The following is a 14,099-nucleotide window of genomic DNA, read 5'->3' as shown; positions in this document are numbered from 1 at the left end:
AGTGCTCAATAAACATCCACTTGAATTAAAAGCATCATTTTAATAAGTGCACTGGGCTACGCCCTTCTTACAACAAGCCAACAAATATCTTCGAAACACAGTATCAACCCAGAGAAATTTCCAGTGGCTAATCGTGACTGCAAGATTTAATTAAAACTTTACACTGTGGTACGTAAAATTAGAGGAGACTTTTTTTCATTTTCGTTTCACAACTGGCTGGATCCAATATCTTCCCCAGATAAGACCATTATTTGAAACATCACGCTGGTGGTTTCCCCTAACAGGCTGAGAGTCACAGCACCATCCCATCGGCCTGTTCATAACCTGGGCCGTGCTGATGGGGGGCAGGGGTGTTCACAAGTGCATGGACGTGAGTTATATTTTCATCCCTAGGTCCTTTCAGCTCTTGTTAAGGGAGGCTGAAAATGCAGAATGAGGATGCCAGGCCTTTTAGAACTCACACTCTATGTCTGGCATCCCAAGCTCCTGGAGGGCTAGTTCTAGCACCTACTGCTGCCCCCACCCCCAGCTCCCCCCAGGACTTTCTGATTCTGTCCCCCTGGGGGTGGGGGGGAGGGGGCAGGAGTCTGCCTGTCTACAAGGTCCTGAGTGATGCTGAGGCTTCTAGTCCAAGAACAACACTTTAGAACTGTTCTTTTGGAACAACGTTTCTCGAAAGATGGCCAGGATCACCTGGGGATGCTGTGGGACCCGCCAGGGGCCTTGGACATCAGAGTCACCATGCCGGCCATAGAGACCACGTCGAGAAGGACCACTCCCGGTGACCCTCGGGCACGCCTGGTTTTTGAGCATCACAGGTATACACATAGCTCACCAGCAGCACAGGCTGAACACACCCCACGCCCTCCCCCAGGCCACCTAAAGCCACCAACGTGTAGGATTGTCACCTGCTCTCCCTGCCCGTTTGTCACTCTTTTGATCCTCCTCCCTAAACTCTCCATACGTTTCACCCTTAACAGCAAAGAGAGGGGAAGAGCAGCGACTCTGCCTGCCGGGATCTGCAGAGCTGTGTTCTTACAGGTGAGCACACACAACCCTTCCCTTCTCAGGCCTGTGTTCTTCTTTCGTTCTCCTCTCTCACGTTCCCACCCCTTTATCAGGCTCTGGCCTTGCCAGCCGCCCGCCCTGGATGGCGGGGGGACCACAGGCTACCAAGGGTAATGACTAAAGCTTTCCTGCTCCCCACCTAACACCAGCCCTACCTACTGATTTTCGGAGCAACAGTATAAATGCAGGCTTTCTGATGACTAAATGCTAAACCACGGCAGTATCCTAGGAACTGGAGAAGCAGCATCCTCTTCTGATGGGAGGTTTATGTGCTTTTGCATCTTCTTTAAACTTTTCATTAGTGAGTTTGAAAAACATTAGTAATGAAACCTTCTCTCACTTACAAAATAAGCTTATTAATAGGTTGTGGTCATAAAGATAAGAAGCCCCTGGAGAAAAGTTTGTGGGAAGGTTGGTTTTCAAAGAGAAGAATCCTAGAATTACAAAGCATGATAGACACCACCTTAAAAAAAAAAAGTTATACTGTTGAAAAAGTATGTAACTACTTATTAAAATGCCTGACCCCTAACTAAAAACTGTCTTAGGATATTTAGATAATACACGCTTATTCGAGAAAACTAAACCTAAAACAAAAACCGAGAGAAAACAACGCTTAATCCAAAACAGTGCCTCTACTGAAACAGATACGTACAGCCTATCAATTCCTGGAATGAATTACAATTGTTATAAAACTACGACAATTTCCAATAAGGCCATCAACTTTTATCGAATTGTCACAGAAGTACCTAAATTCTAAAACCAACTTTTCCCAAAACTAAAGGCTATGCTTGAGACTCAGGTGGGGTTCATATCATGTGAAGACATAATTCAGATTACTTGTTCATTACGTGTTCGTTTAGAATTACTCAAATTGCATACACACGTATCTACATATCAGTATATGTAAGTAACTTCTCTACTGAAAATCTGTAAAATAACCCTTTGAAAACATCAGAGACTAAAACCTGTGATTTTTCCAGATCGGAACAATTGATTAAGCTCAAGCAATACTTCTTTACATCCACATAACACTAAAAATGTCAAAGTGATTTCTCGGCATATTGCTATCCTGCACCCCGATTTAAACTTGAAATCTTTTCATCACGTCCATGAACAATCTCACTAAAGCACCATAAAAATATAAAATGTCATGACTCTAGTTATCTGAAAAAGAAAAAAATTAATCAAACTGCTAAACAAATCTATTCACACTCTTTGTAAAGGGTACTGTACAATCTTGTATTCTGAAATAATTTTCAACTTATTGTAAAAACACTACAAAGATTTCAGTATATGTTTCGCCCGCCTTCGCCTAGTGTTGACATCTGACTTAATCAGAGTTGAATTATCCAAAATTAAGAAACTAAATATTGGTACAGGTCTACTAACTCAACTACAGACTCCATTCAGATTATGTTTTCCCACAAATGTCCTTAAAAGAGTACTTTAAAAAAGAAATTTCTCAAGAAGAGTTTCAAATTCACAAGATTATATTAAGGTTTAATCTATTCCAAATACTGAGGTGGAAGCAAAGGACCAATCTGTTTGCATTTCTACTTCTGCAAACCAAGCCTTGCTTACCAGACCTTACCATATCAGTCTCATTATTATATAAAACCAAACACTTCCTTGCATAGGATATATTACAACTTGGCTTTTGAGAAAATGGGTCAAAGAGGAATGACTTCCCAGCTATGCGGCTTCTCAATCTGGAAAAGAGAATTTCAAGCAGAAGCAAGAATGATTCCACTTTCTTCCTTGCTTCTTACTTGTATATCGTTTTACAGGAGTTATTTTGAATGACCATGCAAAGCCTAGATAGAAGGCAGAAAGTGAGCCTCCAATACTTTGCCTAACAAGTTAGAAATTGTAAACATGGAAAGTGATGTTTAAAATGGAATGTTTATATATACTAAATAAAAGTCCTCCTGGACAAAAAACCTAATTCTTTTCTTCTTTCTTCCAATATGTTTAGCACTCTATTTCTGATATCTGGCATTCAAATTATGTGTAGTACCTTCCAGAAATGATTAATCAACAATCATATCAATTCTGAATGCATTACAAAAGAGGATATGAGGATGCAGAGGGGAAAAGCAAAGTATCTTGTGTATAAATCTTAGTTACACACACACACACACACACACACACACACAAAAACAAAACCTCCACTGATTACATAAAACCTCGGGATTCAGTCCATTGGGTGCCCTACGAAGAATCAGCGATGAAAATGTTAATTTCAAAAGAAGGGACAATGCAAGCCAATCTCACAATCTCTCCTCTCCCTCCCTTCTGGGTCAGTCAGTTCACATACAATTTGAATGTTTGCAAATAATCAGAAGTCACATCACTAATTTATTCAACAAACAGTGAATGTAAGTGCTTTATCAGAACCAAGAAGGAAAAATAACTGCCTTTGCCCTCAAGCCACTTACCATCGAGCTCCTCTGTCTCTAAAAGGATCCCCATGTCAGGGGACAGCAGCCAAGTATTTCAATGTCCAGAAGACTCGTAAAGCGAAACAAGTGTCAGTGTCACTCATAACATCAGAATTAACTTTCCCAACATACAAAGAAAAAAAAAAAAAGACTTTTCCAAAGCATTAAGTGCTTCCCACATGTTCTACCTAAAACCCAAAGTGAAGCGAAAAAGCATAATGCACTGCAGTTTATCTGATCCTTGCACACACAAATTTTGCCAACTTCAATTTTTTAAATTTCATTGTTGCTAAGCATTCTCTCTGGGATACTGCCCTTCATTTCCTCTTAACCCTCTAACATACTAGGATAACTCTGGCTTCCAAATGAAAAGGAGGCACAGTTCAATCAATGGTATGATAACAAACAAACAGAATGACATATTTCCTCTGAAAGAAAAATCTGGCTAAAATTGAGTTTAAAAAAAAGTCTCTTTCGGTTTGACTATTAATTTACATAAGCATTAACAAGGACACAGGCCAGTACTACATAGGCTGAAGTCCCTTTTAATGATGAGAAAACGATCATTTAAATAAGCTACATAAATATTTCTTTCCACCCCCTCGACCACAACTTGAAAATCCATCCAAATGCTTTCTGACACAGCTTAACTTGAAACAAATCCCAGGCAGGGAGCTATGGATTCTTAATAAAGAGAAAACCATCAACTAAGGCCCTCATCCTTGGCTTCTAACACTAATGAGTTACAAGGCTCTACAACTGGCGAGTCTACTCCATAATTCACTAATAAGAAAGAACGCAGGCCAATATCTGCATCAAGTTCATAGCAGACAGCAGTGGATCAATTTGTTAAATCCTCCGGCGCACGTGCAATTACCAGACAGTTAATGACATATTAAACTTGGGAAAAGGGTATTTCTCTACTGAAGTTGACAGCACAGAGCGAGCAGCCAACTCCACGCTCGGCTTCCTGGCGGCGGCCTACTGTGGTCAAGGGTCCTTGGGCTCAGGGACGACCGGGGCACGGCCTGTGCGCCTGCGTGTCCCTTGGGCTCCGGGAAAGTAAAGATGTAGGTTTCCACAGATCTGACGGTCAGAGGCAAACGTTTGAAACGTTTTAAAATATGCGCTTTACCGTCAGTGAAAGTGTCCTTCATGAAATTTAAAAAACAAACAAACAAAAAGTTCAACTTACTCATTCCTCCCGAATAAACATAGAAACCTATTTTGCAACCTAAGTTCAAGGCCAAATAGCGGGCTTTTTATTAAAAGAAAAACAAGCCCAGTGCCACCATTCTACGTGGACCTTAATGAAACTGACACACACGAGAAAGTGTGCTAGTGTGCGGGTGTGCAAGCGCCGGCTGTCCACCCACGTGTGTTCCAGGTTAACACCATGCGGGGTTGGCGCCCCTCCAGACCCCCGACTCCCGGCCACGCGTCCTCCGGCAAGGAGCTCTCCGAGCTCGGACCGCCAGCGCGCAGCAGGCACCTCCCCGCCACTCCCTTTCCTCCCCACGCGGCACCGCGGGCCGAGAGGTGGGCTGACCGCTGCCCCCGGTCGGGCGTTCCGCGGGGCCGAGGGTTCGGAGGGGGAGCCCAGCGGGGCACAGCCACGGCGGCCCAGGGCCTGCGGGCCGGCCACTCCCTCCGGGCCGCCGGTCCTCCCGCCGGGACCGACGAGGACGCCGCCTCGGCTCTCCCGGGCAGCAGCGCAGCCGCCGGGACGAGCCGGGGTCAAGGCCGCCGCGAGCCGGGCGGCGGGAGGAGAACCGACGATCGCCGCCGCCGCCCGTGCCGCTGGCTGGTCGGGCGATCGCGCGGGCGCAGCGGGCACTGCGACCCGGCCCGGCCGCCGCTCGCCGTGGGAAGGACCGCGCAGCGCCCACGCCCGGCGGCCGGCGGCTGCAACTCCCAACTTCAGGCAAAGTTTTCTGCTGTCGCTCTCGGAACCTATCCGGGATTCCGAGTGGCGCCGTCCGCCCCGACACGCGCCCAGGCCGCGGAGGGGCGGGTGCCGAGACGGGGGCCAGGCTCCGGGGCTCGTCCGCTCGGCCCGCCGGAGCGCTAGGTGCCCGCCCTCGCCGCCGGCCCCGCGCCGGCGCCGGGGACGAGCAGACGCGGTGCCCGGCCCGCCGCGCCCCCTGCCCGGTCCTGCCGTTCGCCAGTGGGGCTCTCCCACTGGGAGCTGCCCGCGTCCCGGGCCCCCTCCGGCCCGCGCGCCCCAGGCCCCGGCAGACGCAGCCCCACGTACCTGAAAACGTGTCCCCCGCCGCAGTTAGCAAAAGTCCGGTCAAAGTCGCCAGGCAAGTCCCAAGTCTCCCCATGGTGCTGAGTGCGCGCCGGGCCGCTCCCGGCGGCACTGGGTGGGCGCGAGGGCGGAGTGCGGCCGGGAGCTTTGCCTCCAAGGCGGCAAGAAGAGGAGGGTAAACAGCCAAAACCAGAACCAGACGCCCAAAGTGCTAACAGTTGCAGAAGTCTCAACTCCGGCGGCTCCCGGGGCCGGGGACGAGGGTCCTGGGTCCTCCCGCCCTACAGCCGGCCCCGCTCGGAGCTGCGCCGCTGCGAGAGGGAGCGGAGGGCGCGCCCGTGGAGCCAAAATCCGCCCTCCGTGCCGGCGGCTGCGCTGGCCGCCGCTCTCCTTCCCCGGCTCGGGACCCGAGCCTCCGGCGCCGCGGTGGCCGGGGCCGGGGCCGTGGCCTCGCGCGTCCCGCCCGCCGCCTCTGCGCCGCCAGGCGAGCCAGCCCCCGGGCGGCGGCGCGCCGATGGCCGAGCCCGCGCCGGCTGCAAGCGGGGCTCCTGCTCCCCGACTGACTGGCGGTGCCCCGCAGGCCGGCTGAAGGGAGCGCCCACGTCACGGCCGCCCGCGCCGCCGCGGCCCGCTAGAGGGCGTGAGCGCCCGGCCCCGCCGGCCCGCGCCCGGCGCTCGGCGGCCGCGGCGCCTCGGGGGGAGCTGGGCGGGGGATGGCCGCGGGGGCGGCGTCACCGCTCGGAGAGCGGCGGCCGGGCGGTGCCACCCGCTCCCTCCCGCTCCCCTCCCGCCGCAGCTTCGGTTTCGCGGCCGGCTTCCGGGAGGGTGACCGCGCAGGGGCCGCGCCTGGGCCAGAAGTTTGTCCCGGGTCACGGGCCGCCGGGAGTTGGCGAGCGCGGCGGGCGGGACAGCGGCCTGCGGCCCCGCGGGCGAGGCGGCTCCGATCCCGGCGCCGGACGGCAGCGTCGGCGGGCAGGGCCGGAGGCACCGGGAGTCGCGGGGCCCGCGCTCCCCGGCGGCTGCGGTCCAGGCGAGCCGGCAGATCCCGGAGCTGCGAGGGTCTGCGGCTTCTCCGCGCCGGGGGCGCCGCGAAGTTGGCGGGCGCCCGGGCAGCTAGCTGCAGCCGCGGGCACCGAGACCCCGCAGCGCACCGGCAGCCCCGCGGGCCACCCGCGCTCCTGCACCCGGAACCTCGCACCCTCTGAGCAGGACACGCTCGGCCGCTTCATTGCGTCCCAGCCGTCCCTGGTGGGCCCGAGCGAGCCGCGGGCCGTGCACGGAAGGCGGCGGTCACACGGACCTACGTAACCTGTGATTTCTGTGTCTGGTGCAAAGTCTTGGGGAACGCGGGAGGAGGCGTGGGTAATGAATCAAATGATGTCTTGAAATATATAATTTACCATTTGGGGTGTGGAATGCCTATTTCATTAAGTGGATAAAATAGCTTCCAATGCATCAGTAAAGAGGTTCAGTTTGTAAAATTGAAAAAAAAGAAAAAGGTGGGGAAGCGGGGGGCAATCCTTCTATTTCCTTTGGAATAACACACACATGGAGCTGCAGGCGCCAGGCCTAGCTAATTGAAAGCAGTAGAAGGCCTGGGAAGAGGTTAAATTAGAAACCAAGCTAACTACCGGTGAGTTGCACGGTGTTCTAGGGCGGGGAACCGCGCCAGCAAGAGGGCAAACCCATGAAGCAAGTGGGCCCCGGGCTCCCTCCGGTACTGACAAAGGCCCAGAAAGTGCATTGATCCCACGCTCACCTCGACCCTGTCTCCAGTGGACCCTAGAACCAACAGACAAGGATATGTCACAGCTGTCACCTCCCCGGGGCAAATTGAGGGACTGGACTTTTGATTTTGGTGCCCAACGAACAGCTCCTCTTTCTTGCAGAATTCCACTTATTAGATCCTTATCAGAAGTGCTCTTTCCAAGGCTCTGTATTAATCATTGACGTTTTAATACTACGGACCTTACATCATCCTGCTTCTTCTCCCAAATAGGTACTTGTTGAGCCTTATCTCGATTGCAAAATAACTTTTTAAGTATGGAGAGGCAGGGGGGTCACACACCTCCAAGGATCAGCAGTGAGGGTCTGTCACCTGGGCTTTCCCTGGTGCTGAGGTCCTGTGATGTGATGGAGCCCAAATTTCCTTTATTTGAATGGTCATGTGCTTTCCAGTGGAGCTGTTATATTAGTAGATGTGAGATGGATCCACATAAGGAGATGTCAATCTAGTCATTTTCCTTCTTTGAGTCGGGTGAAGAAGTTAATATTAAGGTATGATTTCATTTGCAAAGTATGTGAGTTCTTGCAGCAAATATCTAAGAAGGCCATATATCTGCCAGGCACTGAGCTATGGGCTGGAGGTTGTCTTACGCTGGGCTGCCCCAGGAACAGGCCTGAAGTTAAGGATTTAAGTGTAAGTGGTTTTAGGTTTTATTGAGGAAGTAATCCCAGGAAGCAGTACAAGAGGAATGGGAAAGTGAGACAGAAGGGTGAGGTGGAGTCAATATAGGGTGTATGAATGAGCAAGTTTCCACTGTGGGCAACTGGGGCTCACTGCCCTGGGGACCCCCAGGAGAAAGTACGGAACAGCCTTAGAGCTGGAGCACCCCACCCCGGGGCAAGGACGTGTGTGAGGTGGCTGGGTGGGGGCATGGGAGTCAGCTGCGCAGATAGGGGTCCCTTCACCAGTGGGGAGAAAGCCCTGTAGGGATTCCCAGTGCTGTTACCCTGGTAACCAGAAGGTGCCGTGTCCCTTCCTCAGGTTACTTAAAGCTCAGTGGGAGAACCAATGAATTTCTATTATCTCTGATCTCTAAACATGACAGTGTTAAGCCAACTCTGCCCTTATTAGCCTGAAATCCACATTGCAAACAGTGGTGGGGTTTTTGCCAGCAGTTCCTTCCCTGGCAATTCTAACAGCTAAGCTACTGTTTCTTCACTCCCTCTTCCAGGTAACTGGCCAAAGCAGCACTGAGCCCAAATGGAAGGCCTCTCTTCAAAAGGAATGGATTGGACTTCCTCTAAGGAAAGGATGCTGTAGGAGTCCTTCCAATGGGACATTTCTTGTCACTTTTTTTTTTCCCCCAGCAGGGGAGGTTTTTTAAATTTTAATCCAACCACATGACACTCCTGTCTCTCTGGGGACAACGGTGACATATGCCGAATGGCTGGTCACAGTTAGGGGTGCTGTCAAGCCAGCCCCCATCATATGTCTAAATATTTCGAAGTTATTCATCAAGCTGGCAAACTATTATATAATATGTTATATGTTCCTACTTTGACAAAGATAACAATACTGCATAAATACTACCTTTATTTTAGTAAAATCGCTCATATGTTGCCATAATCGAGACTGTCAAATAATTTTTGTCCTAGTGATAGCAATGATCTGTTCTGTATGGAACATTTATAGCCACATTTCACCCAGTTTTGTTCCTCAGTGGTGCTTGCAAGCATTCAGTAGCCACATGTGGACAGCACAGATACAGAACATTTCTGTCATCATAGAAAGCTCTTTGGGAAAACACTGAGAAAGGATTAGTGTATTCAAATTATGCAAAATTTGAGTATATATTTTCATCAAAAACATAAATTCAAAATTTTTTAATCAGAAAATTAAACTTACTTTCCTATAGTTGCTGAAGATTCCTTTCTTCCCAATGATTCAAAGATATCTGCTAGAAGTAAAATGCAAACTACAAATTAGGATTATGAATACCAAGACTGAAATAAAATGATTCATAGGGCTTCCCTGGTGGCACGAGTCCGCCTGCCGAGGCAGGGGACACGGGTTCATGCCCCGGTCCGGGAAGATCCCACATGCCGCGGAGCGGCTGGGCCTGTGAGCCATTGGCCGCTGAGCCTGTGCTCCGCAACGGGCAAGGCCACAACAGTGAGAGGCCTGTGTACCCCCCCAAAAAAAAAAAAAAAAAGATTCATAAAAAGCTTAACATTTTCTTTAATATTTTAAATTCAGTGATACATGATGAATTTTGAATAAACAGAAACCTATTAGCCATGTGAGCATTCAATGTCCACCTAGTTGTCAATGTAAAGAATCAGTGTCCTGTTTCACGTATAACTACATATCTACCATTTTAACAGTAATATTAATCATTTCATTTTGAAAGATGTTCCTCAATCACCCAGTTTCACACATGCAAATACTACACTAGTGTGTGACTTCTTACAGACTTGGAACCCAAAGCGAAGCAAGAAAATTGGTGGTTGGCATTACGAGGAAACCCCACTCACTCACATTTAAGACTGTTTTCTTTTCCTGCTACCTGAAAGCAAGGATTTGATTTTTAATTGATTGGACTTTTAACGAAGTGCTTCTGCCGTGACATTATCCGCACACCTCGCTGTGTCCATGTGCGTGTCAGTGGCAGCACACCCTGGAAATCTTCACAGTGCCCTTCCAAGGCCAGGGGACAAAAGTCAGGGTGAAGCGTTTCTCTGAAGCCAGCACAGAGCTGGTTTTGAGATTGGATGTTTAGGGTTATGGTTTATGGTCTCTCAACACTGAGCACCAGATACCTAGTGACAGACGTGACCACGTGCCCCTTAGTACATTTATTTTTATAGGTTAGTGATCCCCAGGGTCCTGGAAGGCCCGGGCCCAGGGCAGGAGCCCACGCTGCCCACTGTCTGCACTGTGATGGTGTTTTTAGCATCAGTAACTCTGTTTGTGACATTTGTCCCAACCTCCTGAAAGTCAAAATGTAAATAAAAAAAGAAAACTGACCATAACCTATCCCCACCTATCCTCAATGTTAGGTTGAATTTGTTGGTTAACCACAGGCAGAAAGTTCCTGATCCATCAAAAGTATCTATCACACCTGCCGAAAAGCATCGACAAAAGAATCATTTAAATACCTCCCAGGTGGCTCAACTGGGGTTAACAGGACCCAGCAGAAACGGAAAACATTGTCCTAGAAAACTCACGTTTTGTTCTCTAGGCCCTGCTGCAATGATTAATTCCCTTTTTAGAGGCACGTTGAGATTGTGGAAGTGTATTTTGAGATAATAAATGGAAAATGTAAATAAGCCCCCTCGTATGGGTTTCACAATGATGTATTCTTTCATTGATCAAAGATAGTATGTCGTTGAAGAGAAAACAAAGGGAAGGAAGGAGGGGGGTAAGGAGGAAGGAAGGAAGGAAAGAAGGAAGGGAGAAGGGGGAAAGAGAGGGAGTGGGAGACAGAGCTAGCTTGGAATTTGGAGTCCAGCTTGATTGAGTCCCAACTGTGTGATTTAAATTAGTTTCCATTTCCTGGCTTGCAGAAATGGCATTACACGTGGCAGCTCTGCGTGCATCTGAGGCCCTGAACAAACCTCTCTGATGAAGTAAAGCCCTAAGGGTGTAGAGTGCATCCCAGTCTCTGCCCGCCCCCCCCCCGCCCCCGCCCCCGCCCCCGCCCCCACTTGTCGCTACCTGGAGAAGCACGTGAGCCGCGGGCAGCGCTGGGGGGTGGGGAGAGTGGACGCAGAGATGAAAAGATCCCTGCTGGGTGCACGCCCTCGCCGTCAGAGTCGGCTTACTCAGTCAGGACTTCACAGCTTCACTCACCTTCTGAATGTGTGTGAAAAACACATTAGCAGTTCACGGGGGCCAGAAGAAACCAGGGCATTTAAACTTTCAGCAGTGAAGCCCGGTTCTCACCTGCACAGAAGAAAGAATGGGGGCAGGTGCTCTTCTTTGAAGTTGTTTGTATCCTACCTGAGGCCAGAACCTGTCACCAGCAAAAGGCAAGGCTCCTCCAAGCAGACTTCAAAGCCACTTGTGCATAAAGGCTTAAATTTTTTGAATTTTAGATGCCCCAGGAATTCCTTCTCGAGGCCTAATTAAAAGGGGAGAGGGAATAGGTTTCAGTTCTTTGCTTTGCCCACATTACCCTCAGAATAGAAATTAAGTTCCTGAAATGCTGATACTAGGACAATGCATTTGCCTATTCTTTTTAAAAATCTTAACTCTGACACCGTTAGTCTGTGTGACACTGGGCAAGTCACTTAACCTCTCTGTGCTTCGGTTTCCTTACCTGTACAATGAAGATAATAATTGTACCCACTTTACTGAGTTGTTGAGAGGATTAAATGAGATAGTGATATAAAGTGTTCAGAATAGTTCCTGGCACATCATTAGAGGTAGTTATTAAGCGCTGGTTTTAAAATCAAATACTAAAGAGAATCAACTCTGCACGAAGTTCTGTGCTGGGGTTCTGCGCAGGGAGATGGGACAGAAACACCTAATTGGGCCCAATTACCATTTAGATGGGACAATCTTCAGCAGGGCTTCCCCTCCATCTTTTCTCAACAGCCTCTGCTTTTGGGCACATTTGAGTTTATATCAGCTGCCAGACCCAACACCAGGCCACATCCAAGGGAACCACAATATTTATCATGACAGCCCTTTCTCATTTGCTCCTCGGCAAAATGAGAATAATAATTTCTGTCCTGTCTATCCCATTGTGTTGTAAGAGTGTCAACGACATTGTCGGGTACAAGTTCTTTATAAACAGGCCCCCGATGACTAAACTTTTAGTTTACTATGCAGCTCTTCTCTTTCATCTTACCAGGTGGGACTATAAGTTCGCGATTTGCAAATAGGTCATATTTTTATAACAATCTGTTTCTATGGAACTTTTTCCTTTTGCTTTATTTTAGGTAAAATGGTAGGTTGATAGTCTCAAAACATTCCCTGCTTACTCGTGGGGTCTGTAGCAAGGTGGACCCCACATGGTGACGTCAAGGTACTAGAAAATATGCTTATTACAGCCACGTCCAAACCTGTGTTCCCGGGAACGGCAGATACAGGAAGCGCTCTGCCGGAGAGTCCCTGGCAACCATCTGATCTCCAGAAAGTCTGTCGCCTCTGCGGGCTGTTCTGTATGTTCTGCGGGGAAGGACACAGCTCTCTGGGGCCTTCCCTGCGCTGGGAGGGCAGGATGCTCAGGCTGCTGCACACCGAGGGGCCCTCTGGGGAAACAAGCCATGCTGTACCCTTTCCTTCCACCCCTGCATCCTGGACTAGGGGAAACAACTGCCTGCAGAGCAGCACCCCGCTGACCAGAAAAGCCTGTCTGCCCTGTCCCTGGGGATGGAGAGCCAGCAGCATGCTTTTCCTGTTGGAAGCAGCAACATTAGAGACGCGGTAACAGCCTTCCACACACACGTCAGCCATAGTTTTCAGGCTGGTTCATTGAATATGGAAAAAAACAAAGAAAAAAAAAAAAAAACCCTGATTTCTGAAGATTTTTTCAGAGTCCACTGGTGGTCCCTGTACAGTCACTCTCTGCGTCTTTTGTTTAAGTCTGCAAGCAGTCCTGGAAGAAAATGCTTTGTGCAGGCTCTTTTGGAGCTGTGAAGCCTTGGAAATCTGCTAGCTCAGTCAGAGGCCGTGAGGTGGCACTTGGTTGTCTGATTCACAGTCACTTCAAAGGCACCAGCTCCCCACGGAGCAGCCACTCTCCACATGGGGGTTCATTAAGAGAATGACTGTCTTTGGGTCCCTCTTTTTTTCCCCAAAGGCTTTGAACTAACGTTTTATATGAGTTCTCGTGCCTTTGTACCAGACAACTGTTTTCTCAGAACACAGTTTGGAGGTTAGGGAGCTTTTCCTAAACTCGGTGTGGAAATCATGGTACCCAATCCAGTTCCCATGAATTCTTATTTCCTTTTTATTTCACTTTCTTGAAAACAAATCCTTTGAAGTCAATAGGTACGTTCCTTCAAGCTCTGCTTGACTAATACTATTAAGAAACATTACACTGACCAAGTCAGAATCCTCCCTCAGATTAAGTTATTGCAACAATGGTGTGCAGGGGCCTGTGATCTGTAATAAGGCCAGGTTTTCACTAGAATATGAAAAAAAAGAAAAAACATTTCACCGCTCACATCAAAGAAAAGATCATCTTTACTTTCTCTTCATCTTTAATATTTTTAAGTTTCCAAATGTTGCATTTTGAATTGAAGATTCCAGACAGTCATTACTGTGAAGATGAGACAAGCCACAGAGGAAAACATTTGATTTTATCTCACTATGTTTTGGGGCCTAATATTTACTGAAGTCTTACTCGGAGCAGAGCATTTTGCTAGGGCATTGAAACTCTAAAAGACGTGTATGATTATTATGCCCATTTGAGAGATGAGGAAACTAAGGCTTAAAGGCAGAATGACTTAGATCTGCTAAAGATAAGGCAGTATAATTAAGCCACAGTCAGTCGTAGCCAGTAGATCTGTGACTTGTAGTTCCCTTTCTAGTTCACTCTGCTATATTTTCTTTTTTTTTTTAATTTATTTTACTGAAGTGTAGTTGATTTGCAGTGTTGTGT

General features: G+C 48.7%; 1 protein-coding gene across 6 annotated transcripts in view; it reads right to left on the bottom strand.

Annotated features, from left to right (window-relative positions):
- PTPRM (protein tyrosine phosphatase receptor type M) overlaps positions 1 to 6,326 on the bottom strand; it is a 746,259-nt gene extending 739,933 nt beyond the window's left edge. For 3 of the 6 annotated variants that reach the window (XM_049698269.1, XM_049698271.1, XM_049698270.1), the window contains exon 1: positions 5,764 to 6,299. In XM_049698269.1, coding sequence (XP_049554226.1) covers positions 5,764 to 5,836 — 73 coding nt within the window. In that variant the 5' untranslated portion in view covers positions 5,837 to 6,299. Of the gene's footprint in view, positions 1 to 5,763 lie in introns of all 6 variants that reach the window. The other 3 variants (XM_004275949.3, XM_049698267.1, XM_049698268.1) reach the window with 3 other exon arrangements.
- Between the last annotated feature and the right edge of the window lie 7,773 nt (positions 6,327 to 14,099).

The sequence above is a fragment of the Orcinus orca genome, chromosome 15 (assembly GCF_937001465.1).
Source record: "Orcinus orca chromosome 15, mOrcOrc1.1, whole genome shotgun sequence".
In the NCBI taxonomy this organism is placed as follows: Eukaryota; Metazoa; Chordata; class Mammalia; order Artiodactyla; family Delphinidae; genus Orcinus; species Orcinus orca.
Note: the sequence above shows the minus strand (reverse complement) of the source record. Positions and strands in the feature narration are given on the sequence as shown.